At 50.1% G+C, this 27,404-nt stretch overlaps 1 protein-coding gene across 1 annotated transcript; it reads left to right on the forward strand.

Annotated features, from left to right (window-relative positions):
- The first annotated feature begins 650 nt into the window (after positions 1–650).
- Positions 651–25,088, forward strand: LOC144149409 (uncharacterized). Its single transcript, XM_077680970.1, has 5 exons — positions 651–884; positions 4,714–4,830; positions 5,941–6,149; positions 7,473–7,561; positions 24,908–25,088. The coding sequence occupies exons 1-5, from the start codon at positions 776–778 to the stop codon at positions 24,921–24,923; spliced, it is 540 nt and encodes a 179-aa protein (XP_077537096.1). The 5' UTR covers positions 651–775; the 3' UTR covers positions 24,924–25,088.
- The last annotated feature ends 2,316 nt before the right edge of the window (positions 25,089–27,404 follow it).

Raw genomic sequence — 27,404 nt, forward strand, 5'->3', positions numbered from 1 at the left:
TTAATCCGGAGCACTCCACTACGGCGCGCTTCATCGCCTCCGTTTCATCGACGCGTTAAACCCTACAATCAATCAATCCGGTAACCAACTTTTCCACGGCGTCTTAGCTAACATTGTATGATAAGGTGAATGTGCCTTCGTATAGCAAACAAGTTGCTTTATTGAGTTTATATTGCATGCATCGTAACCACTCCCCTCTGATATTCATCTGCAATATCTTAGGGACAATTGGTCTGAATCATGACGCCAGAACAAAGGAGCAGCCACGCTCATTCCAGAGAAAAGTATTTTGTTTCCAGCAGGGCTGTAGGATGTAGCCTGAAGCTCTTCCTCCGGCGCGTTCTCTATTACGCCACAACACGCTGGCAGCGTGGTGTGGAAAGAAGCCCGTGCCTCAGCGTACGCGCGAAGGAGATCCCGAGGCAGGACACGGCAGCGCCGGCGACGCAGATGCGAACCTTGAACCTCGGTGTCCCGTTTCGGCTTGTCGCTCTCCAGTTTCGGCTGCCATCGCGGGCCTCTCGCGCGGGGCCCGCGAGCGACGTCGACGCACTCTCGCGTTTACACCAGCCCCGCTCCCGCCGGGCCTCCCCTCCTCCCCTCCCCCTCCTCCGCCTCCTCGCGTAGCAGCGGAGACGATAAGCAGGCCCACATATCCACCTCGTTCGGACTGGGCCGCCCGTTCAGTGTGCCAGTGTGCGACGACTCCGCCCGAGTGCCGTACGTCGGAGAGCGTCGTCCGAGCCCCGAAAGTGAACACCGCCACAGTATAGGCATGCTGACGACACGCCACATCCTCTGGGCTTCGGCCGCCCTCCTGGTCGTCTGCTGGGCACAAGACGCACCCGAAGTGGCGCCCGGGGACTTTCGGCCATTCCGCAACTGTAAGCCTATCAAATTTATTATATTAAGCCAAAATTCAGGACTGACGTGCCATGGCTATGACCGTTCAGGCTACCTGGTGATGTTTAACGTGCGCCGAAATGTCAACGCTGGGGCGTTTTTGCTCGCTAATACGAGATGAGTGCGTTTGGTTGACAAAATGTCTGGAACGATAATTAATGGGACAAAAAAAGGTGATAGTCATTGGCAGAGCATATACCACGTTTTGTTTTGAGGCATATGCACGACGGTGTTACAGGGAAATATTATCTCCAGAACTTTAAGAAACAATATGTTTTTTATTCGTACGATATTTGTCTTTTCACACGTGATCAGCCCTGAAAGAAGAGAACGAAACAGGGTAGACGAATCGTTTGTTTTGCTGGTAGTCATGCAAACTACATTGCGTATGGTACCTGTCTTGCCTTCCGTACTTGCCTCTTCCACCGAACATGACCCTTCCTCTTGGTATTAAAGAATGCCTACGAAAAAAAAAAACACAAATTGACCGTCCTGATACCTAAATTACTTGTTTCAACATTTTAGCACCGTTTTCGCCATTTTTATCACATCAAATATTTTATAACGTAATCAGTAAGCGCGTCCCGTCCTTCGATTGAGTGACCTCGGAACAGCCGAACCAACTGTTACAGCTTTACGCAATTCAGATGACTTGCAAACTCGCCCAAGACGTCTTCTTCTATTTTATGGCGTTCTTTCGAGTCCGGGAGATGTATTCGTGCTTGGGTGACGTCACTCAAGCATTATCGCCCACTGGCCGGCTTCTTTTCAGTCGCAGCAATGGCCTCAAAGAAGCCCCTTTAAAGAATCGCAACAAAAGCAAAACAGAAATATGCTGCGACGAGACGCTACACCTTCCTATGTTCCTCCAGGCACGAAAAAATACTAAAAGCGTTTGTCTCAGAATCGCCAAGACCATTCAAGGTTTAGTAAATTAGGAAGTTGAGGTTAGCCGGGCTCTTAGATCTTGAGAGAAAAATAATATCGGCAGAGATTTCCTTCGTGTTAAGTTTTTGAAGAGGCTCTCAAAAGCAAAGCAAAGAGCAGCAAAAAGAGGCAAACTGCGCCCAGGAGCCTTCCCTGCGGTACACCAGTGACCGGGTACAAAAAGTAATGTGGCTTTACACACTGAAGCTAGCTCTGGACCATTACACGTGTCGCAGGGGAGGGCTTCGGTGTTGTATAATTTTGACCACTTCAAATGATCATAACGTTCTCCTAAACCTCGACACACGGGTGTTTGCTTTTGGCCCCTTTGAGAACTACCGCCGCCTCTGTCGGTAATTGCACTCGCGACCTTCCCCGATCGCGCCAGTGCACACCCACCGTGCGGTGGCTCAGTGGCTAAGGCGTAGTGCTGCTGAGCACGAGGACGCGGGTTCGATTCCCGGCCGCGGCGGCCGCTTTTCTGACGGAGGCGAAAAGCAAAAACACCCTTGTGTATGAGATTTCGGCGCACGTTAAATATCCCCAGGTGCTCAAAATTAATCCGGAGCCCTGCACTACGGCGCGCCTCGTCGTCTGCGTTGCGTCGGTGCGTTAAACCCTACAATCAATCGATCAATCAATCAAACCACGGTGAGAAGGGTGGTTCATTAGAAAGACTGATTTGTCCCAAGAACAATGACGGCAATTTCATCGCAAACTTCGAACCGACAATCCAGATATTAAGAGAAACGGTTTAAGCAGCGGCGGCTCAAAAACTTTCTCTCCGGGTTTGTGTGACGTCACAGAACTTTGTTGCATTGGCGGCTGCCATCCAATACCCTGGGAGACATGTCTTTGCGATTGCAGCGGTGCCACTATATCCATTTGGTCGTGCCACTTCAATGGTAACGCGCAGTTGGCTCACTGATGACTTGGTTTTCAGCCTCACCTCTATTACGTCACCGCTGAAGTCGTGTAGCGCGAAACTCGAAAGTTTTAAAGGGAAGCTTTATATGGCTACGGATGGAAGACAAATGCGGCGGTTTCGTGTAAGCAGAAAGCTCGTCCGGCGCAACGCCATGCGCATGCGCTAAAAAACCACGTCTGAGAGGAGTTAGAAGTAGGGCGAAAGATAGATGACGTAGCTAAACTCTCGAATCGACCGAGACTGGTAAGTGGGAAACGAGCATCGGAAGGAGCGAAGAGTCTCTCTCAGAACAAAGCGAGCGCGCAGCGAACTAATCGAGGCAATTTCTTCAGGGGTGAAGCCCCTTAAGGGTGGGCCTGTTGGCGTCTTCTGTCGCCGTCATCGTCGTAATCGTCGTCTCGTGTAGTCACGGTGCAAAAACACCGGGAAACTCGTTTACACCTCGCGCAAGAACGCAACGTGTACTAAAAAAAAAGAACACCGAGACACTCGTTTACGCCTTGCGCTAGAGTGCTCCGTGCTTCAAAGAGACTTTACAGCATAGTTGTATACCTCTACCCTCCAACGGTTTCATCTCCATTGACGATTACACAAGTGCGCCAAGAATACACTTATACACTGCATGCTTCGCCCCTCCCCAGGTTTCACGTTAGTGGAGATGACCCGAGATATTTTTTTTATTTGCACTGGCTCCACTGGTGCAAGCAGTGCAGCAAATGTTCACTTTTTTTACTAACTGATAGCTCCAATAGCACTCTGCACGGGTCTGCAGGACACTGCATAAATCTGCACCAGTGCAGGTGAAAAGAGGATGCCTCTACTGCGTGAAACACGGCTCAAACAACAACGGCGGGAAGGAGTGGAGGCACAGCTTCGCTGGTTGACCGTCTGCACGGAGTGCATTGGCGCATCTTTTTTGATTTCTTTACTATTTATATCCTATATTTCTTGCTGCGAAGTTGTTTTAGTCGGGACTGGAATTGAGCTGAAGAGGTGGACGAAAGCTCGTTCTTCCAAAGTAAGTAAAGTTCAGTAAAGCTTGATGATCAGAGCGACGGACACAGGAAAAAAACAACGTACTCTTTCACGAGAAGACGACGCGACTGGAATAAAGCACGAGAAGGCGAGAAGGAGTCCTCTCGTAAAAGTGTACGTTATTTTTTTCCTCTGTTCGTCTCTGTGATCACAACAAGCGCACGTTACCTTCAAGAGTAAGTAAAGTTGCATTTTGTTTTCATGCCCCCCGCAAGTATATGTGTGAAATGTTCACGCTCTCGTTTACGTTCTTATTCTACTTCTCCCACCCTTTTGTCATACAGTAACGGCTCGTTAATTCGGACTCGAAGGGGACCATAAAATTGTTCGAAATAAGCGGAGTTCGAATTAGCGGGCGGGCGCTAGAATGAATGGAAATCGCGCCACACTGCGCGGGCAGAACCTGAAGAAGCGACCTCTGGACTCGTTATCGCGAATTAGGCACTACTACACGTTTGTGGTGGGTGATTTCGTAAATAAAGTTTCGTAAATAACAACGCCGTGCGCCGGAGCACTGGCGCCGGGGGCGCGGCGCCCTCTGTAGAAGCAAAACAAGCTGTTGCAGGAGCGTAGCGTGCGCCCCACGCTGTTGTTTTTGTTTCATTGTTTTGCATCTCTAGTGAGTTTGGTTTGGTTTGGATTCGCAACACACTGTAATCACTCTGGGCCGACTTCTCCTGCGAGGAGCGATGGAAACCAGGAGATCTCCGTTCAAATTAACGGACGCGTTCAAATTATCGGGCGTTTTCCCCCATAGAAATGTACAGGGTTTTGCTTGGACCAGGGCGTGAGTTCGAATTAACCGGAAATTCGAATTAACCGAGTTCGAATTCACGAGCTTCTACTGTATCGCTTTCTCCCTCTTGCACTTTATTATTCCTTTCTGTCGTTGTGAAGTGACCTTCTGCGGCACTGCGCAGGTACGTGGGCGAAGGGAGACCCCGGGCAGCACGCCACAGCTCGGCTCGAAGGATGCGGAGACGCCGACGTGTGCCCACTCTACCGGAACACGGAGGCCAAACTTGAGATGCAGTTCCGTACGTACACCTTCCCGGCTCGCATGTCACGCGAGTCGAAGGGGTCCACAAGGACAAACGGGCCAGCCTCGCATTTCTGGCATGACCCGGTCTGTGTCGTGGAAGGCCCTTCACCATGCTAGGCGTCCCGTACAGAAATAAACTACCAAGAGATCCAGAGCATGGTATAAACTGCCGTGGAAGGAAACCGCGCTAACACAGTTGTTAACTCGCAGTCAAATTCGAACGGCAATGAAGACCATGCACAGGGTTACTATGCGTGACCGCTTCCTGGGTCAATCACTTGGCCACATTTCGGAACATCTACGTGCCGAATATCTAAGCGATTATCCGCTGTTCGTAATGTCTTTGGGATTTATTGACTCCGGCGCAGGTCAGATGTTCCCTTGGTTCCAAAGACCAGACCCTAATGGCCTGTATACCCTGTGTACTTAATGTGCCTGTCTATTAAGTGCAGAGCACTTTAGGGGCTCGCCTTGTCGTAGCTCATTCAATTGACCCAAGTCGAGCCACACGGCGTTCCGCCGTCGCGGCGTAACCCACGGGCTTCGAAAGCTAAGCGGTTTATATAGTCATAATCGTTCGAAACTCGTAAACCGCTGGCGCTTGTCATACATCTCCCCGTTGTTTAGCGCCAAGAAAAACTGTAGCTACATTCGAGGCAAAATACACGTAATTAACCGGCAGCGCCCGCGTTCATTTAGTTGGGATCGCTCGTTGGGTTGGTTTTTACGGAAGTAATTACGCAAAAAAGTGGCAGTGCAACGCCGGCACATGCGGGAGGAAAAGCAAGCACGAAAAGAACAGAACTCCCGCTGCCGCAGTTTCAGGAAGGGGGCGCGCGAGCACTGCGAAGGCGGCAAATTTGAAATGAGTTGGGTAGTTGCAGTGAGCGGATAACGGCACTGTATACAGCCCATTATGGCGAATCCCTGCTCTGCACTTCCGGCAGCTTTCACATTGTGTGTAACGGCTTTAATTTTTCATTAAGAGAATGCATAGTTTGCGCCGGTAGCACCGCTGGCAGTGATTGGCTTCCTCAATTATTCTATTTTCAGTTGAGCATTCGACGCGGAGACAACCGACCTTGTAACCTCTCTTTCACAACAGGCGTGCAGAACGCCACAAGAGGCGTCTTCCGGAGGATCTACGGCCTTTTCGAGAAGGTCATGGTGCCTTACGGTCGCGAGGTGAACATCTGCAACTCGACGGCGTCCGTGGATGACGACGTCAAGTGCAGCCAGGCAGAACGGGGCCTGCGCCAGGGTCACCTGTACCAGCACACGGGCGCGTTCCAAGTCAAACCCTTCTTCCCCAAGGTACGCGACGTTGAGCATGCTAGGGTGACGACGCGTGCATCTATGTCACCTTCGCAACTTCCGCAGCAGTCGTCGCCTTACCTCTTTGTTGTAGATAAGTCGGTCAAGTGTCCGCCTTAAGAAAGCGACTTCTCTGAAATTCACTTCCCGGCCCATGACGTATATTTCTTTTGCCGCCTGAACCACGTGGTGTTTAAATTGGGTTCTATGCAGCCTCTGCCTATAATACTATGGCGGGCACAAGTGTTTTAATTTTTGGAGCGTTCTTTTCACTCCGATGATTTCCAATATGCCTGGTGCTGGCATAGTTGAACCTAGTTATAATGAATACGGATATAGCGAATCATTGGTTATATCGAACTAAATACAAAGTTTGGTTGGTAACGCTTTATTTCAATGATTCTTGTACTTTTATAACGAAACTTTAACCGTGAGAGCCGCGGGCAATATCGGATATAACGGAGAAATATTTGACCAGGAGTCTGGAAAGGTAGATGAAGAAAAAAACTGCCGCGCGAAACTGCAGTAGTATAAAGGCCCTTTTGTTCGTGGACAGTGTGGAAAACTTCATCCCAATCGGTTCTGCGAGTAGCCAGCAGACGAAGATCACATCCTTCATTAAATAAATAAGGACGCAGGCCTGTTTTATCAAGTGAACTTAGTTCTGTTGTAATTTCACGTACTCGTGTTCCAGTTCATTGAGACTGAAATGCAAAGAGAACGGTAAGGGTTACCTTGTTTATAGTGGATTCGAAGCCTTAAAAAATGCATTTTTTTATAATTTATTCGTGCGCGAGCCAGATTTTCGATTGGTTAGAGCCGATTTTTACCTCCACTCTTGCGACGAATATCGGATATAACGAACTAATTTGCTGTCCCGATGCTACTTCTTTATAACGAGGTTAGACTGTATGGGGAGTTTCGGCTGTTCATATCCACAGCGGCTTCCTCAAATTCCCATACGAATGTATGTGTGTAGTGGAGTGTGTAAAAGACATTTCCTAAGTTCGTTGCAAAGAATGTAGTACGGAAGAGTTCGGTACAACCGACCTTAATTATTCTACTGCATAACTCCTGTTGGCGCTTATGTTTAGCTTTACCACGAATCTTGCTTTATCTGTTGTTGGGGAATGCATTTGGAAGATAATTTGCTTTTATCTGAAAATAAACTTACCTCACCCTTCATTATGATCAGCTACAAAACGCTCTCGTCTATGGCGATTCAAATTATTTAATACTCGTCCACGCTGAACTATGACGGCGCTTGTACGAAGGGGGGGGGGGGGTATTTTTTTTTTTTGTTACCTACGCCATTTTTTGCAGGTGAAAGTGGACGTCGCAGTGTACGTCTACGACAAGGAAGGCACGAACAAGGTCCCCATCGCCTGCGTTCTCATCCCCGTAGAAATTCTGTGAGTGCTGACATTTCTTTGTGCGATTCTTTACTCCGGTAGTAAGAAAACTAAGACAAGTAATGAATTGACACAGATCTTATTGCGTGGCTCAGGTAAACCTCCTGTTTTCCAGACAAGTGAAGGATGTTACGATAGGTTAATTTGTTTAGCTCGGCAGAACTATTTTCGCTAGTGTTTTCCGGGGCATGATTGTAAGAGTGGAATACGGGCGAGGGATCGAGTCATACCAGCTATCTGATCTGAATAATGAAGCAACAGGAGCCACGGCTCTTAGCCTCACTCTGACGTCATCCAGATGCTCTGACGTCACACATCAACATAATCAGCCTGTCTACGACCACTGCAGGGCAAAGGCCTCTCCCATAGATATCCAATTATCCCGGTCCTGTGCTAACTGCGGCTGATTTATCCCGGCAAACGTGTTGATCTCATCTGCCCATCTAACTTTCTGCCGCCCCCTGCCACGCTTGCCTTCTCTAGGGATCCACTCTGGTACCCTTAATGACCAACGGTTATCTTGCCTTCGCATTACACGCCCTCCCCACGCCCATTTCTTCTTCTTAACTACCACGATTATGTCCTTAACACGCGTTTGTTCCCTGACCCACTCCGCCACTCATAGCAACGATGAAAAACACATAAGGCGCCGCAAAACGAGCTTGCTATTCGGCTCCAATGGCTTAAAGCTGATTGGATTGAGTTTTCGTTTTCGAGGATTTCGTTTCAAGCTTCAGTGCGGATAATATTTGTTATGTCGTTACGGTGTCATTTACCGGGTGATTACCTGAGTGTAGTGAATCTCATTGCCCTTATTTCTGTATTTAGAGTGTCATTTGTATCCTTCAGCTGGGTTGAACAGGAAATGCCATATTCAGTGGGACTGGATCTCCCGGAAACATCCCCAGGAATTATGTTCCCTACTGCTGCATGTTATCCGTCCGATATGCCGTAGGGTTGTTGGGGTAGTTGCACGTGTTCGTGCTGCTCTCCAGGCAGTGCGCTTGTTTCATTCGGTAGAGCTTCAAATAAGCGCATTACGCGCCGTGAGTTTGGAACCTTGGGGCGTTATAGTTTCAAACAATAGAAATGCGTCTAATTTTCCCAGCTCACCTATATATCAAGAAAACGCCTCAAAGGTCTTGTGGTGATAACACTCTGATCACCGTATTTACTCGATTCTAATCATACCCTTTTTTCCATGATCGTGATGTCCAAAGTGAGGGGGTGCATAGATTCAAAAAACCTAGATCACCTCCCCCCCCCCCCCCCGACCATTTTTTCTCGCGGCCTATCTCGACGAGACGGGCGCAATGAGTTTTATTTAGCAAACATTTAAAAAAATCCGCACAGACAGTGGCCCATGCTTACGTATGGTTTTCAGCCACCCTCACGAGTCCATTCGAGTCCATTGTGCCGCTTGGGTCACCGCTCTTAGTACCCCCAGAAGGTCGTCTTCTGTTCCGCTGAAGTGGTTTGTAGTTGAAAAGCCACAACGTCATCTCGGGCCCGCTTCCACGCGTCTGAAATACACCTCGCGATTGTTGCTTTATAGATAAGGGGGTGCTCAGATTCGCACACAAACTTTTCGTGGAATTTTTGTCCGCGAAAATACGGGAGGGTTCGTAGAATCGGGGGTGCTTAGAATCGCAAAAGTACGGTGTATTTAATTATCCGTCTATACTCTGTGAATGAACCCACGACACATCAACTATATTTTATGTTATGGCCGCGTGTTAGGTTATGCCAACCTACAGGGCGCCCGCGTCGGCAGTGGAACTCGCCGATAGCAGAAGCAGAGCCGGGATGTCCAAAAGGGAGGGTGTCGTCGCTGGTTTTATCAACCACAAATAATGTGAAACCGCCGGTATCTAAACGCTCCCTCAGAAACCTTGGATAAGTTGGTGTGGGAGAGTCTTAGCGTGGAGTGATACCGCGCGGCATTGGATAGTATGCGCCTGCGTTGAGGCTCACGAATCATGCACCACGCGCATCTAAAACCTCGTATTGGATAAACATGCGCTAATTGATTAGTCTTGGTGAACCCGGTACGATGCATCCTTTGTGGCGTTTATAACGCTGGCGGCGTTCACCGTCGAAGCAGAACTCAGCCGCGTGTAAAAAATTCGAGGCCGCCCCCCCTGCGAATGTGGATGACCAGCTGAGTCGTAAAGCAATCGTCCCTCAGTAACCACGGTCACAAGGTTTGTTGTCGCTATGATATGCAGTGACTGGCATGCTCGCAACTGCGCGCACATTATTGGATAATGTCAAATTGATGCACGAACGACGCTGGGTGGTCGGTTGGAAGGGATCGCTGTAGCATCGCATGCCAGATGCATAGGACACGAAACACGTTAACCACGCCCTTTAATGAAATAACTGACTACGACAACATGGGTAGTGTAATCTCAAGCAGCCCACGGTCCAATGACGCCTAAACTCTTCTTAGCGGTGCTGAGTGCGAAAGCATTGATATGCGATTGAACGACCCTAAGACGTTTTGCTCCGCTTCGCATTCTCTAAAGGATTCGTCCTCGTGCCGCTTGATACGATGGGCTTCGCGATCCGCTTCCCCCGTGCGCTTTCGAATGGCTTCGATCTGTCTCTTACACGTTGCGCCACTGCCCCGTTGCCTTTCGCTACTTCCGAGGGACAGCGCTTGTTGTGCAACACTTCGCGCTATAGGACACCTCGTGTTTCGAAGGCATGTGCAGCTCTGAGCACGCGAGCACGCAAACAAACAAAGAACCAACAAACGCGCACACGCGATTGTCTCGCGCTTCGAAAACAGGTGAATACAGTTGGCTTTACCGCAAGGCGTGTTTTGTGTGAGGCACCGAAAAATGTACAGAAAACTGACCCAATACAACTCAGGTGAATAAACACGGGCTTTGCGCGAAAACAACAACCCACACAAGAAGGACGGGTGTTGTCTTTGTCGCGCAAAGCCTGTGTTTATTCACCAAGATGCACCAACTCGCCTAGCAACACGTTCTTCCAATACAACTCAGCTATGAAATCCTCTGTGCAGCCGTGGGGCAATTTTCTCGGTTAGCACTGCAATCTTATACTGGTGGGTACTTTGTTAATAGACCAATACATACGTGTACGATATAGACGGGCAACAAACTGACACTCAGCAAAAAATTGAGGTACTCGCAATCCACATGGTCCAATCTGTAGCATTCGAAACCATCCCATCCTGTTTGTGTACGTTAGTCTGTATGCTGTTCAGGCAGCCGCTTACAGCAAACAAACGCAGGTCCCACGCTGGTCTACGCCAGTCTCCCTTCCGGTACAAAAGATAAAGGTCAAGCCACGAGGACACACGCGCGTGGTTCCATCGCGTTAGCGTTTCGATAAGAGCTGAGGAGGAGAAAACACAGTAAAGTTTGCACAGATAACCACGAGCTATTTGCCATCGAAGGGCTTCGTTGCAAGGAAGCGAACCCCCATTTGCAACAGAGCGCAACACCGCTTCGTTCTACGGACAGTTGGGAAAGATTCTCCGTGCTCTCGTGCTCAAGTGCAGCCGCACCGTTCGCGGAAAGGTGACTCTTCTGCAGTTTCGCCGCCCTGCGTAAATTCTCAGCCTGATCTTTTCTGCAAGGACAACACGCAAAGCCTCAGTGCAAAGCGATAACGTCGCACCCAGGCCCTGAAACGTCAGCGTGCTCTCGGGACCACGTGAAGCTAGCGGACGTCGTCGGAGGGCATTGGTTCATCGTCGCAGTCTCCCGCATGGGACAGCCCCGAAGCAGATATGCGAAAAGCGGTAAAACTATTGAATACCACTAAACACGGGGTTCCAGGAATTCTTTTACGTGGTTATAAAGCATCTAAAATATTGTTACACGACAGGAGTGCAGTCGAACCTCGTTATAACGAACACTTATATTAGGAATTATCGGCTATAGCCTACTAAATACGAACTTAGGTTTGTCACGCTACATTTCAGTGTCACTGTTTCTTTTTATAAAGAAACTGAAACCACGACATTGCGCGCGATATCGGCTATAACGAAAAACACTTTGGTTCGTGACGAAACAGCCACCACTCGAAGGAAGGAAGGAACGCGTTTTTTCGTCCATCGGGATCAGGTATAGGGGGTGGAAGAGGCCCACAGGGCCGCCGTGACCGCCAGGGCCCGGGAGGTGGTCAGGACTTGGCCTGACTTCCCCGGGTCACGCAACATCGCAACATCTGCTCCCAGAGGTGAAGGGAGGGAACGGGGGGGGGGGGGGGGTAGGGGTCTTCGGGGCATCCGCAGAGGGAATGGTAGTGAGTGTCGAGTGCCGCGCAGGCTGGACAGGTAGGGTCAATAAAGAGGTGTGGATGACTGTGTATCAATTGTGTTCTGTGTAGGAGGGTGTATGTTTGTAGGATGCGCAGCGTGTGGCCGGAGAGAGGTGGGGGCGGGGGTGGGTATCGGTGGCGGAGAAGGCGGTAGTGCAGGGCAGTATCTCTGTATTGCAGGCTTGCCTGCAGGTTGGCTTGCCTGCAGGGGCATCGCGTGTAGGCGTAGTGAAAATGGCGGCCCGGTGAATTAGTTCGCGAGCATGTACGTGCACCACTTCATTAGCGCCTACGCCTGTATGGGCTGGTGTCACATCAGGATCACGATGTCGGATGGAGGATTTTTGGAGAGAATTTTCAATGCCATGGGAGAGATGTTACCGCGAATAAAATTGCGGATGGCCTGCTGAGAGTCAGAGAGGACGAATTCGCGGGTGGGACGCTTGGTGAGTGCGAGGGCGATGGCCGCCTCCTCCGCCGTCGTTGTGTTGCTAGTTAGGACGGTAGCCGCTGTTGGCCAACAACAGCTGCACAGTGTGCAGGTTTGTGAGGGTACGGGGTGGCATCAGTGTATAGTGTGCGTGGTGATGGTGGGTATAGTTTGGCGTGGGCGTTGGCTCGTGCTAGTCGGCAGGCTGCATGGAAAGTTGGGTGCATGTGGCGAGGAATTGGGCGGATTCGGATGCTGTTACGGATGTGAGGTGTAATGGGGAGTGGGTGGATTGGGATGGTGGGTGGTAGTACGTGTATAGAGTTGAGAATGTAGTGCCCTGTAGGGGAGGACGCGAGGCGCGTGAGTCGGGAGACGCGGTGGGCGTCTAGGTGCTCCCGTATGGTGCAGTGTATGCCGAGGTTGAGTAAGCGATGCGTTGGTGCGTATGGGGGAAGCAGAGTGCATGCCTATACGTCTTCCGGAGGAGGGCATCAAGTGAGTCCAGTTGGGTAGTTGTAAGGTTAAGGTATGGTAGGTGATGTGAGATGCGGTTGAGTAGAACACTGTGTACGAAATGGAGGTGGTCCTGCTCCGTGATGCCGTGATGTTTGCTGGCAATCCGTCTAATGAGATGCGTGGTTTGGGTAACGTATTTCTTTACGTGCTGGAGGGTGAGTGCGGGTGATCTGTTGTGTGTTAGGGTGAGGCCTAAGACTCTAAGTTGCTGTGTGTGGGGTATTGGGTCAGGGTGTATAAAAAGTTGGATGCGGGGGTTAGGAGGGGCTTGCTACAAAGGGGGCGTGAAAATTAGGAGAGCGAATTTTTGTGGAGAGCACTGGAGCGCCAAAGGTTTGATGTGGTCTAAGACTTGGTTGAGGCCGCGTTGGAGTGTTGTTTCACTGTGTTGGTCGGAGCCAGAGTGAACCCACAGGGCAGTGTCATCTGCGTACAGTGTGCGGCGTAGTGTGGGTATGGTTAGGAGAGAGCGGGCAAGTGGGATTAAGGCGAGGTTAAAGAGCGTAGGCGAGAGGACCGCTCCTTGTGGCGTTCCGTGGTCTGGCATGTGGAAAATAGATCAGACTGGACATGGCCAAAGCAGATGGTAGCAGTACGTTGTGTAAGAAAGTTATAGATATAGTGATAGAAGTGTAGGCCTAGGTTTTGGGATGAAACTGCTTGAAGGATGCTGTGATGTGAGACATTGTCAAATGCTTCTTGAAGGTCCAGTGAGAGAATAGAGGTGTGGTCTTGTTGCGGGGGGTGTTGGTGGAAATCATGATGGTACTGTATAAGGCGTCTTGAGTGGATAGGTTGGATCGAAAGCCGATCATGTTAGGGGGGGGTAGGCTTGAGTGTGTTGAAGGTGTGCATTAATACGATTCTGCAGGACGTGTTCGAGAAGTTTGCCAAGGCAGGAGGTGAGGGAGATAGGGCGAAAGTTGTGTATGGTGGGGCGTTTTCCAGGTTTGGGGATGAGGGTGATGTTGGAGTGTTTCCAGGTGGAGGGGAGGGTGTGGTTAAGTCAGTGTTGGTTAAAGAGTTACACAAGGTGTTCGAGGGCCTCCTCATCTAGGTGTCGTAATAGGGCGTTTGTGATGTTGTCATGTCCTGGCGCGGTATTACATTTCAGGGCTTGGATCGCCGCATGTATCTCTGCAAAGGTGATATGGGCATCGAGCTGTGGATTGGGGTTGTCTGTGTATCGTGGGGAACCAACAGGGTGTGGTGAGGGCGGTGGGATGTAAATGGAGCGGAGGCTATCGCATAGGGCAGTGGGTGAGAGTTGAGTGTCCGCTATCAGTTGAGTGGTTTGGTTCCGAGATTGGGTCTTAGTAGAGCGCGGGTCGAGTAAGGCACGGAGGATGTGCCAAACATTCTTAGTGGAGAGCTGGCCACGCATGTCGACGCAAATGTTATTCCATTGGTTCCTGGCTAAGGTGAGTGCGTGTGCTTCGATCTTTGTACGGAGGGTTTGTAGTTTGAGGCGGAGGTTGCGTCGGTGTTTATGTTTCCGCCAGCGCTCCTCTATGCTGGTGTAAGCCTCCCAAAGGTTACGGAGGTGCGCGTCTACATAGTGCACTGGAGAAGCAGGGTTGATGGTTTTCGTTGCAAATTCCCACCACACGAAGATCAGATCCTTCTTCAAATAAATAAGAACGCAGGCCTGTTTTGTCAAACGAACTTTGATCTGTTGTAAGTTCACGTCTCATGTTCCGGCCCATTTAGGTTAAAATGCTATGAGGAGAGGCGTCAGGATTACCTCGTTTATAGCGGGTTCGACCCCTAGAATGACGCGTTGTTGTATCTAGTATTCTTGCGCGATCCAGATTGCCGTTAGAGCCGATTTGTGCTTCTACTGTTATACAGTCTAACCTCGTTACAACGAAGTAGTATCGGGACTGCAAATTCGTTCGTTATATCCGATATCTACGGTGACCGTGCTTTGGTGTTTGAAGCCTCTCGGATTTTTCGGAAGCGGAACCCCAGCGCACATTGATGCTGGTTGATGTGATGCTTCTGAAACAAACTTCTGAAGCCCAAAGCTTGTCTCGAAAGAACCATGGCTTCTTAATGTTAAGGCGAAATTTCGAGTTCAGTTTTTGGAGAGGTTGGAATAATCTTGTACCAACCATACAGCGCAAGCCCGTTACTTCTACCCGAGCTCAATGCACGAATGCTGGATTCCACGGCCGGGCGTTGCAGCAGGCCGTCGTCTCTCCAGAGACGACGCGTGACCCCACGACGGAGAAAGATCAGCGCAACACGAGACCTGCACCCCTGATAGAGTAGAACACGCGGCACGAAGTCAGAGAGAAAGGGAGGAGGTCTTAGTCGAGACACCAAACACGCGATTCAGTTGGCTGCCTGCCAGGAACGATTTCCGTTAATCAGAAGATTGGCCTCGGGCAGCTTCCCTGCAATGCCCTCTGGCATCTTCCGACACGCGCTCTCAGCAACAAGGGGCTTGGGTACGCGTTCCGAAGCTTCTAGGATTCTTTATGGTCACGCAATGCTCAAAATAACCCAGCAATATGTTCAGAACTTTGTCAAGAAGTTGAGCCGAAAATCGGTATTGCGGAACCTTACCATAGTGTGTAGCATCCATGACTAACGTGTTCATCGCGTCTTGTTCTTGAAAATCCTGGCGGAGCTGATTGTATCTCCATGGTTTTACCCAGCCGAACGCAGGTTCTGGCGCCGGGGCTCGGCTTATCGTTGTGGGTCGTCCGGGATGACGATATCTGGCCACCGTATTCACGTGGCCTCACGCACCCAAACAGAGGCTTTGAAAAGATCACCTTTGAAAAAGAGTTTAAGTCAAACCCATCAAGCCACAGAGGCACACGTTCGTTATATGCGAAGTGTATGCGTTATATGCGCTGCGCCGTTCCCACGGAGGATGCCGTTGCTAGATCACAAATAAGGACAAAATAGTGTAAACGAAGGAAAAAATGCCCCCACCTCCCCGAAGGGGATCGTGCGGAAATGCGAATGCATTGGGTGCACCGATGAGTGCGGTGCGAGTAATTATTATTAATGGCGTACTTAATGAAGAATCGCTATCAAGGCGCCAGGCGCGCGCTCAACTGCATTTAGACAGATTAGACAGATTTAGTTGGGCGTTCCGGGCGTTAGCGTATTGCTGGGCGTAAAGCGGAGCGTACGCTCGTCGCGACGCGCCCATGGATAGTTTTAGTACAGCGTTTTTCGTAGCGTGCGCTAACGCTTGTGGCGCCACCTGTTGAACCTAACGCGAAGTACCCAAATTTAACCTTGCTGCGCCACCTGTTGAACCCAACGCGAAGTACCCAAATTTAACTTTTTTACGTGGCTAACCAAGGCAAACTGGGCAACGGTCTAATTAGTGTCGCATGATGGCCGCCATGGGAGCAGTCATAGTTGATTTTACCCAAACGGACCAACCGTTTCCGCTCACTGAGTACCCAGAGTCACTGTTAATTATTTATAGTGACGCTGGCTAGTTAGTGAGCGGAAGCGGTTTGGCCGGTTGCGTCGAATCAAGACATACTGCTCCAATCCAGTGCAGCAATCCTCGTAGGTGTAGTTTCGCAAGTACAAGTGATCAGTCTGCATTGATTAGAGCAGTATGTCTTGATTCGACGCAACCGGCCAAACCGCTTCCGCTCACTAACTAGCCAGCGTCACTATAAATAATTAACAGTGACTCTGGGTACTCAGTGAGCGGAAACGGTTGGTCCGGTTGGGTAAAATCAACTATGACTGCTCCCATGGCGGCCATCATGCGACACTAATTAGACCATTGCCGGCAAACTGTAGCTGGACGGCGTTTTTTTTTTTTTTTTTTTCAATGCGTTAACGCTGGTTTCGATTGTAAAAATCTTGCAAGTACGATAAAAAGTTCTCTTACCTTGATTCAGTATTAGGGAAAAATATGATACACCCGTCGCGATTGTTTTGCTCAACCGCGCGACGCCGAAGTTTTGAAGCAACACGCAGTACTCGGGATACTCACTTTATTCAGCTCTGAAATATGGCAGGACCATGCGACAAATACAACTGAGCATGGCATGCGACGCTAATGCGACGCGCAAAATGAAACAGCGGGTAGGCTGGCACGGCGGTTTAGTGATACGCTTCACCCGGGTGTAGCAACTCAATCAGATACACGATGCGTTCCTATTACTCACTTCCTCTTATTTGTGGAGTCCAACTACAAATCCTTCACGTTTCACACGGTAGCGCAACATCCTCGGCTCGCACCCGAAGGCGCGACGACGGCGCAGGCGAAAACTCTTGAATTCCCTAAATGGAGGCCGCCGATCTGCACCAACACTGCGCGCATTCCACCGCCGCGACACGCACACAAACACCGCCGCCCGCTTCGGGAGGCATCCAGGTTGTCCTTGGTCGCTCATTTCTGGTCTGCATGCCTGTTGGAACTGAAACGTTGTCGCCAAACGAGAAAAACACGCGACAGTCCACGTTTTCAGTCGGGGAACCTCCTGCCACGACCGGCCGCCGACATCGCCGAGGCAGTAGCCATTTTGAAAGCAAGGGGCCTCCCAGCAGGTCCGCAGCGCCCCGCAAGCGCCCCGGAGCGTGTACGCTCCCAGCCGTTGCGTGCGTAGCACCGCATCGCCGGGGCGTTTACGTAGCGTACTGCGCATGCGCAGTCGCGAGCCGCCCCGCCGGGGCGTACGCTCGTCCGGAGCGCGCGCCCAACTAAATCTGTCTAGATTTAGTTGGGCGCGCGCTCCGGACGAGCGTACGCCCCGGCGGGGCGGCTCGCGACTGCGCATGCGCAGTACGCTACGTAAACGCCCCGGCGATGCGGTGCTACGCACGCAACGGCTGGGAGCGTATGCTCCGGGGCGCTTGCGGGGCGCTGCGGACCTGCTGGGAGGCCCCTTGCTTTCAAAATGGCTGCTGCCTCGGCGATGTCGGTGGCCGGTCGTGGCAGGAGGTTCCCCGACTGAAAACGCGGACCGTCGCGTGTTTTTCTCGTTAGGCGACAACGTTTCAGTTCCAACAGGCGTGCAGACCAGAAATGAGCGACCAAGGACAACCTGGATGGCTCCCGAAGCGGGCGGCGGTGTTTGTGTGCGTGTCGCGGCGGTGGAATGCGCGCAGTGTTGGTGCAGATCGGCGGCCTCCATTTAGGGAATTCAAGAATTTTCGCCTGCGCCGTCGTCGCGCCCTCGGGTGCGAGCCGAGGACGTTGCGCTACCGTGTAAAACGTGAAGGATTTGTTGTTGGACTCCACGAATAAGAGGAAGTGAGTAATAGGAACGCATCGTGTATCTTATTGAGTTGCTACACCCGGGTGAAGTGTAGCACTAAACCGCCGTGCCAGCCTACCCGCTGTTTCATTTTGCGTGTCGCATTAGCGTCGCATGCCATGCTCAGTTGTAGTTGTCGCATGGTCCTGCCATATTTCAGAGCTGAATAAAGTGAGTATCCCGAGCACTGCGTGTTGCTTCAAAGCTTCGGCGTCGCGCGGTTGAGCAAAACAATCGCGACGGGTGTATCATATTTTTCCCTAATACTGAATCAAGGTAAGAGGGTATTTTTTATCGTACTTGCAAGATTTTTACAATCGAAACCAGCGTTAAGGCATTGAAAAAAAAAAGAAACGCCGTCCAGCTACAGTTTGCCTTGGTTAGCCACGTAAAAAAGTTAAATTTGGGTACTTCGCGTTGGGTTCAACAGGTGGCGCCGCAAGGTTAAATTTGGGTACTTCGCGTTGGGTTCAACAGGTGGCGCCACAAGCGTTAGCGCACGCTACGAAAAACGCTGTACTAAAACTATCCATGGGCGCGTTGCGACGAGCGTACGCTCCGCTTTACGCCCGGCAATACGCTAACGTCCGGAACGCCCAACTAAATCTGTCTATTATATAGATTCCGAGCCCAGCGAGCGGAGAGAGGGTACGCGGAGAGGAGAGAGAGCCCGCCGAGCTCCGCGATGCGAGCGCCCTCACACGCCCGAGCGCGCTCCTCCTCTCCACTCACTCTCCGCTACTCCGCCCGAGCTCCGCGATGCGAGCGCCCTCACACGCGCGAGCGCGCTCCTCCCCTCCCCTTGCCCTCTGCTACTCCCGCCCGAGCTACCACCTGCTCCAGTTGCTAGGCGCGCCACAGCTGTTGCTAGGGGCGAGGAGGAGCGCGGAGAGATAACACCTGCGGGCGCACGCCCACGGAGCACAACAACCCCCGACTAAGAAATGCATTCGCATTTAAAAAAACACGAATCGAGGCATCAATCATCCAAATTGATGAAAACTCCATCCAGTATCTTTTTATAGGCCCTTTTAGTGGCTGCGGTGCCCTCTCTTGACCACTGTTGGTATAAACGCCACGCTGATACTGAAACTCTGTGCCTCGTCACCGCAGCCGGATGTTACACCGCGTGGGGCAAGCAGTGCGTTACTGGGAATATTTTGAACGCCGCACGAGCCGTTTTAGGTATTTTTAGAACTTAATATGCTTAAACTACTGCAGCGACGACAAACAAACTACGTCAGGAAAGGCAGACGATACCACGCCTTCGTAGCAGTCTCCTTTCAAAACGCGCGCGCCCGTTGACATCTTTCACCGCCGCTAGTTTGTGGCGCTGCGGACCAACCCTGGCCGGTTGACCTACAGCACGGGCGGGGTATACACAGCGAAGGCGGGAAAATTGAATTGCATGGGGTGGTAGTAGTAAGCGGATATCGGCGGTTAGCCCATTATGGCGAATCACTGCTCTGCACTTCACACAGCTTTCACATTGAGTGTAACGGCTCTAATTTTTTTTATGTTTTATTTCTGCTGCATTCGGCACCGTTCGCGATAGTGCGCGGAACTTTTTCTGCATCCTAAGTCTTTCTTTGCACTTTCCTCTCATTAAAGCCGTGTTTGGCCCATACAGTGCTTTACCATTAATGTTTTTTTTTTCTTTTATTTGATTCCTTTTGCAACAATGCGAAGGGGAGTCTTATTCCTTGTGTTTTGCTTTCTTTCTGCTTTTACCTGGTTTCTCTACGATTGCGGTTCGCTATTACAGAAGGTCCAGACATTAGCGCAGGTAGTTTGTGGGACCACAAGAAACCATTCCAGAACGAAAAGCACGCATGAAAATTTGTTCCGAACCCCACAAAACAGCCAATTACTGTATAGTAAAAAATGTAAGCCTTAAAATGGACATTCTTTGCGCGCTCGACGATGGGCATACTGGGCTGAGGGCAACGAGGGGGGATTGACGCCGTCCCTCCACGTACCTTGTCATGTAGTCTCTCTTGAGAAGGCTTTCGAGTGCTCAGCAGTAGCAGCAGACGTAACTCAGTGGCTAAGGCGTTGCGCTGCGCAGTAAGATGTCGTCATTTCGACCTTCATTTCCCGGGAGTTGTAATGATGGAGGCGATGGATGAAATGTACGCTTCAAATGCAACCAACCCTCTCGAAGGGTTTGGTTGGTTAAGAGAATCGAATGAGGTCGTCGCCGACAGAATATTCATCATCATTGCCAGCACCATCTGCCAATGAATATCCTTTGCAAGTCAACAGCCTTTTCAGTGTATACTTGCAACCGCTCATTCGCTGCTCCGTTAGGTTATATTCGTTGCCGCCAAATCCCTCCACAGTGTTTTTTGTCTGCCCTAATTTCAACCGCGATAGCCCCACTGTTACCTGAGTGATCCACCTGTGTTCACTCCTATACATACGCATTGCGTGCTCGGCCCCGTCCCCACTTCTTTCCCTCAACTTGGGCTGGGGAATCTACAACCCGCGTTTGTTCACTAATCGAAGACACTCGCTTCGTGCAATTAAGCAATACTTCTATCGTACCTGTTTCCATAAATACTTGGGTTGGCATAGCTTGTCTTTCAAGGTGATAAGCGAGCCCCCGAGTCTCTGCCCCATAGGTCATCAGCGAGAGTCCGTAATTGATTGGTTAATTGCGGTGTTTTACGCGTCGAAGCTACACTTCGGCTATGAACTGCGCCGTAGTGGAGGGCTCCGGATTAACTTGAATCTTTAACGTGCGCCTAAATCAAGACACCACGCGGGCGTTGTCGCTTTTCGCCTCCGCCAGCGGGAATACTTATTGGTTGTATATCATTCTTTTTAGTGAAAGCGGTAGCCGCTTGGTCAATACATGGTAGCGCTTGCTGAATGCCCGTTAGCGAAGACACATTATTTTCCCGATTTTGATTCTAGCTTCAAGTAACTCTGAAAACTTGTTCAAGATTATTATATCCACCCACCTGTGTTGGTAGTTCGTTATTTGGGCTTAAAGTGGTTCTTTCTTTTTGTGTCTTCAGCTTTGCTTTCAATTTATTTGTTTTTATCTATAACCTTTTGATTGTGCTTTCTTATTACAGTTCCTAAGACATTCTTTGCAAGTCTCCAGAACTGCTGAACAAGACGATATTATGCGCAAATCACTAGTGCCTTAAGTATGGTTTATTAACGACAACACAGGACTTTCTGAGGTCATCCTTCAGGCGTTATTATCTTTTTGTATTCGGTACCCGCAGATGTCTGCGTAAGTACGTAAGGGAACTGTTTATTTTGCTTCCCGGGCGGCTCATATTTGATTGATTGATTGATTGATTGATTGATTGATTGATCGATTGATTGATTGATTGATTGATTGATTGATTGATTGATTGATTGATTGATTGATTGATTGATTGATTGATTGATTGATTGATTGATTGATTGTGGGGTTAAACGCGCCGACGCATCGCAGGCGATGAGGCGCGCCGTAGTGGAGGTTTCCGGATTAATATTTACCACCCGGGGATCTTTAACGTGCGCCGAAATCTCGAACACACGGGCGTTTTTGCTTTTCGCCTCCATTAAAAAGCGGCCACCGCGGCCAGGAATCTAACCCGCGTCCTCTTGCTCAGCAGTAAAACGCTTTAGCCAGTGAGCTACCGCGGCGAGTGGCTGATGATAATTTACAGGGCGAGGCAAATTATCTCTCATCCACCTCAGAGAGAGAGAGAGAGAGAAACAACCTTTATTAGAGCCTGCTGCGAAGACGCGGCTAGTACGTCGCAATAGCTGAGCCCCTGCCAGGCCTGCTCACACAACCTCCGTGGAGGCGGCGCTTGCAGGCCGTTGGCGTTCGAGGACAGCCATTGCCAGCTGGACAGCCTGGAGTTGGTCTTCGTGGTTTCCATTCTTCGTGGCGTCCATGAATCTTGGCGGAATTGTAGTGTTTCTGGCTTCTTGCGGGTTATTTTCACAATCCCATAGGATATGGGCCATGGTGGCTCTCTCTCTGTTGCATAGTGTACACATATCACTAACATACACCTCTGGGCAGATGTGTTTGGCTACCACTGGAGTCATTAATGAACAAGTCTGTAATTGTCTATAAATCACTGCTTCTTGTCTAGTTAGGTTAGGGTGTGGTGGTGGGAAAGTTCGGCGATTGATGCGGTACCACTCGAGAATGTCTCTATATGCAGTGAGTGGCTCCGTTTCTTTGGGCACTTGCGTCGCAAATCGGGGGCTTGGACTCTCAGAAGCGCCGTGGCTGGTGAGCGCGTGCGCTGCCCGGTCCGCCGCCTCATTGCGGTTGCCGTGTCCATCGCGTGAGTCCAGTGGACCCACGTGTGCCGGAAACCATCTTAAAGTCACTGGTGTCGTTCTGGGGGGTAGGGCCCCGCACACCCTCACAACACTGAGGGAGACACAGTTTGTAGCGTCCGTCTTCGAGTCACTAAGCACAGTGGTGCATCTGGGATTGGTGATTGCAAGTGCAATGGCCATTTCTTCGGCGTGGTGTGCGCTTCTGGCTTTGATGCTGCTCGCAGTGTATACGTCACCAGAGACGGCGGCTATTACAACTGCGACGTACGCGTTTGGTCGGTCCGGGTATTGGGCTACATCGACGTAGAAAGCGCCCTTATCCGTGGCGTGTGTTGCTGTGAGTGTATTCGGTCTTGCGAGTCTCCTTTCCTGGTTGTGTTCTGGGTTCATGTGCCGGGGAACTGGAGGTACGTGGAGGCTGTGCAGCAGATCTTGTGGGAGCGATGTTGGGACCTTGTTGTCCTGCATCTCCTGTCTTCGGAGGCCGAGTCGTCGTAGGTTGTAGCATCCCGTTCTTGTTTGTGACAATCTTTCAAACTGCGCCGTACGTTGGGCGTCAGCTATTTCGTCCAGCGTGTTGTGGACGCCAAGTTCGAAAAGCCTGTCCGTATTGGTGTGCACGTATAGTCCAAGTGCTGCCTTGTATGTCCTGCGGATGATGGCGTCAATCTTCTGTCGTTCGGCTGCTTTCCAATTATGGAATGCCGCGACGTAGGCAATGTGGCTTATCGCGAAAGATTGTACAAGTCGGAGGATTATCTATGGGTAATCATCTGTGGGCTTGGCTGAGGCTTTGCTGGCGCTTGCTTAGGTGCGACCAGTTGCTTGGGAGCTTGCGGCTTGACTACGTCGGCCCACGCCATTCGCTCTTTCGAGCGCGCCGCTTGACCTTTCCGACTAGCGCTGCGACAAGCGCTGCGGCGTTGGCTGGCGGAGCGTCGGCGGCTGCTGGTGCTATGACGTGAGCGACTGCGTCTGCCCGCAGCTGGCGCTTGCGCTTGCACCTGCGCTTGCGCGCGCGCGTGTTCCCGCGCTTGCGGCTCCAGCTGCGGGAAGTCCGCTAGGCCTAATGGCGGTTGCTGCTGCTCCACGTGCTTCCGCTCCCAGCGGCGGCGCGTGACGACGTATGGGATCTTGTAACGGTTCTTGTATCCCGCCGCACCGGTGGGATGGGGGCCGTAACCGAGCCTGCAGCGTGGCTTACATTCCTTTTCGTGGTCAGGCCTGGGTTTGGCGCGTTGCATGCGTAGCATACTTTGGCGTCCGGGAAGGGGCATACGTCCGTGCGATGGCTTATCTTGCCGCAGCACCGGCACACTTCATAGTGCTGGCGGTACAGACTACATTTGACTAGTATAGCGCCATACTTAATGCAGTTCTGTACTCTAGTTCCTTCGAACACTACGATTACGGTGGTTGTATTGCCAATTCTGTGCGCGTCTAGCGCCAGTGGGTTGGCCTCATTCACAATGTTCACCTGCAGGTCTTCGTGCGTGTCCGTTAGCGCAACGCCACGAATGACGCCCTTAGCTGTGCCATTTGGTGCCGATAAGTAGGCGCTCACCTCGTATTCCCGTCCGCTTACGCAGAGGCGCCGTATGCTGGAGTATCTGTTAGCCCTGACTTCATCTGGGGTGCTCACCACGATGATATTGTGAGCCGCGTTGGTGCAGATAGTGTCTTCTTGAGATTACTGTAGCGTTGTACCTGCAGCAGCGAAAACGGCCGCCATGATTGTCGATGCTTCCGTGCGGGCGACGTTGAGACCGCCACGTGGTCGCAACACAATGTTGTTCTCTTCTCTCGGTAGTGAACGGGGCATGCGGGCCGCTTTGCTAATGCGTGCAGCTATTCTGTTCGCGTATGCAGCGCGATTAGTTGTGGGTTCCTCGCGGGTGACTATGGGCTCACCGTTGGCCGTAGAGGAGGCTCGTTGACGTAAACGCCTGCTGGCGGCTTGCCAGCCATCGGTGTCCGTCGATAAGAGCTCGGTTCCTCGGACGGCGATGGTCGTACGCCCGGTGTTGTAATCGACAAGCACATTTGAAACTTGAGGATCTTCTTCGGTGGTTGGGATGCTGCCGGTGTCCATGGCAGCCATCTCGACGGTAGTGGTGGTCATCTCCGTGGCTTGGCGGCCGCCGCCGGCACGCCAAGGGCCGTACTCGAGCTAAGCCTAGATTAGGCTTAGCGGGGCCGCCACGCCGGAATTAGTTGAACACTTATAAATCGATAAATTCTCACTTGACCTGATCGATGGTGGTGTCCGGCGGTACCCGGGGTGATACTGCGTCGAACGGTGGCACTGTGTACTGTGTAAATAGTCATAAAGACGAAGCCGGCGTGAGGTGCGTCCGCTCACTCTGGCGATCGCAGCGCCCTCCCCCATCCGCCTCAGCATTTTGTCCTACAAATTAAACGTGGCGCTCCGCAGTCAACGTGATACAAAGCTAGCTTCCCGTTTAGCATTCAATTTTACCGTACAAAAAGTGACTTGAAAGCGCTTGTTAAACCCCTCGCATTTCCTTTCTTTTTCTTTCGTTTCAGTGACAAAGAGCAGTAAGAAAACCATCACCTCCCCTGGCGGCTGTCTTCAACGCGTGAAGCGGACACCTGTTACATCATACAATAAATAATTTAAGAAAGCGGACTCTAGAAGACGCGGTTCAACGTTTTCTCATGTAAAATACATTCTAGGTTTGTATTAAAATAGAACGAAAATAGTTAAGATGACGACGAACACCGCTGGATATTCGAGACGTCCAATACAATCTATTAACAGACGCCATCGTACTGGGGTATTTTCTTCATCTGGCTGCGGGTATTCTTTAGCAGACCGTCCCGACAAGGCGCCCACTGCGCACGATTACACGGGGATGTAAACTAAGGCTGCGGCGATGGCCTCGTTCACTCGGCTGGAGAAGATACTGCAAAATCCAATAAAAGGCCTCCTTTTGGCCAAAGGGCCACGTCTGGCACTGCCCCACAAGTATACAAGCTCTGCAATAAAGTTCCTTGAGGGTGACCCTTGCGCAGTTTCACTGCAGCTTGTGTAACAAAGGACGCCTTGTAGTATTTGCCTTCACAAGTATAAGGTGGGCTGGGGTAAAAAAAAGGTGGCATGCATTTGATGAATTAGAGCTCCGAAAGAAGAACTGGACGTATATTCTCGCCTCTGAACTTCGACTCCCGTTTTTTTCCTAAGGGTAAGCAGACCCTTACCGTGGTATTTTGACTCCTTCCTCCACTAGAGCCTCCACTCCAGGAAATCCTTGAGATCGGTTTCCGCATGTCTAGCCATTGCGGAATACTCCCCTCAACCGAGTAGAAAGAGCAAATGGAGTGGAGGAGGTATACGGCCCTTACCCCGGTATTGTTACCCGAAACCCGGTATTGGTTTCCGCCCCTATATTTTCCATTACGAATTTAGAACTGCTTTTTGTAGAAATTGACTTGGGTTTTAAAAGGCTTATCATGGGTGTTTGTTATCGCCCCCCGTCATGCGATGCCGCGTTTGTCGATCAAATTCATGACGCTCTGAATAAGATCGTTGTTCGCTTCCCAAATGTGCCTATAATTCTAGTTGGTGATTTCAATTATCCGAATATCGAGTGGTCCGGTCAGAACCCTCGCCCCACACCTTTTTCAACCGAATGTAGCAATTTTCTGACTATGTGTGCAGATTTTAATTTGTCTCAGCTTGTGAACGAACCAACTAGAGTTACGTTAACAACAAGTAGTATTATGGACCTGATATTAACCACCTCGCCTGACTTTTTTTCACCCATATCTTATCTGCCTGCTTTAAGCGATCATTCCGTTCTCCATTTCCTGGTAAACATGCCTGTCTTTCACCACCGCACGCATGCAAAACAAATAAGGGACTATAAGCGAGCCGACTTCGATAGTATTAATCGCGAACTTTCTATATTCCTGGACGATTACTTGCAAGGATTCCCGAATCGTACAGTCAACACAAATTGGATTTTATACAAGGAGAAGGTAGTCGCTCTTATCAAAAGGTTTATACCCGTCATAACTATCACATCTAGCAAGGAGAGCCCTTGGTTTACTAAGCATCTAAAAAGACTCTCCAACAAGAAAAAGCGTTTGTTTCGTTCAGCCAAAGCCCAAAACTCAGACCTTCTATGGGATGCATATAAATTAGCAGCTGCTAATTACAGGACTGAATTAAAAAATGCGAAGAATTTCTTTTTCACGGAAACTTTACCGTTCTTATTAATTAACAACCCAAAGCAATTTTGGAATATTGTAAACAAACGTGATATTTGTACTATAAACCTTAAGACCCCAGACGGTGTGACAATTCCTTCTAATGAGTGTGCTGATTTATTCAACACTGCATTTACTATGGACCACTCTACCGACTGTACAGCTACTTTTCCAGACAGTATGTGCTTCAATTTTTGTCCAATGGAACCCATAGCTTTCGACACACTAGGTATTACCCGTATAATAGAAAAACTTAAAATTTCTTCGTCATGTGGTGTTGACAATATAAATTCAAAGTTCCTTATCAACACCAAAAATTACAGTTCTATCGTTTTTACAGAACTTTTCACTCAGTCGCTTCAGACTAGTTGCATCCCTGATGATTGGAAAATTGGGAAAATTACACCGCTTTACAAATCTGGTGATCGATGTTCTCCTAGTAACTACAGGCCTGTGTCATTAACTAGTATTCCGTGTAAAATAATGGAACATGTCATTTATAGCCACATTGTAAATTTTTTGGAGTCCAATTCATTTTTCAGCCCAGCGCAGCATGGTTTTAGAAAGAAATATTCTTGTGAGACCCAGCTAGTCTGTTTCACTCATGATGTACACTCGGCGCTTGATCGTGGATGCTTTACAGACTGCATATTCCTAGATTTTTCTAAAGCGTTTGATTCGGTTCCGCATGATTTATTATTTATAAAACTTTCTAAACTAAACTTAGATCATAATATACTTGCGTGGTTGCGTTCGTTTTTGACTAACCGATATCAGTTCGTAAGTGTGAACAATACAGACTCGCACCCTT

This window comes from Haemaphysalis longicornis, unplaced genomic scaffold (assembly GCF_048455015.1).
Source record: "Haemaphysalis longicornis isolate Haplotype H1 unplaced genomic scaffold, Haemaphysalis longicornis Haplotype H1 scaffold_8, whole genome shotgun sequence".
Lineage (NCBI taxonomy): Eukaryota > Metazoa > Arthropoda > Arachnida > Ixodida > Ixodidae > Haemaphysalis > Haemaphysalis longicornis.

Coding starts and splice junctions, on each gene's coding strand:
- LOC144149409 (XM_077680970.1), top strand. CDS start 776: ATGCTGACGACACGCCACATCCTCTGGGCTTCGGCCGCCCTCCTGGTC. Junction 4,831..5,940: donor CAAACTTGAGATGCAGTTCC/GTACGTACACCT, acceptor CTTTCACAACAG/GCGTGCAGAACGCCACAAGA. Junction 6,150..7,472: donor TCAAACCCTTCTTCCCCAAG/GTACGCGACGTT, acceptor CATTTTTTGCAG/GTGAAAGTGGACGTCGCAGT.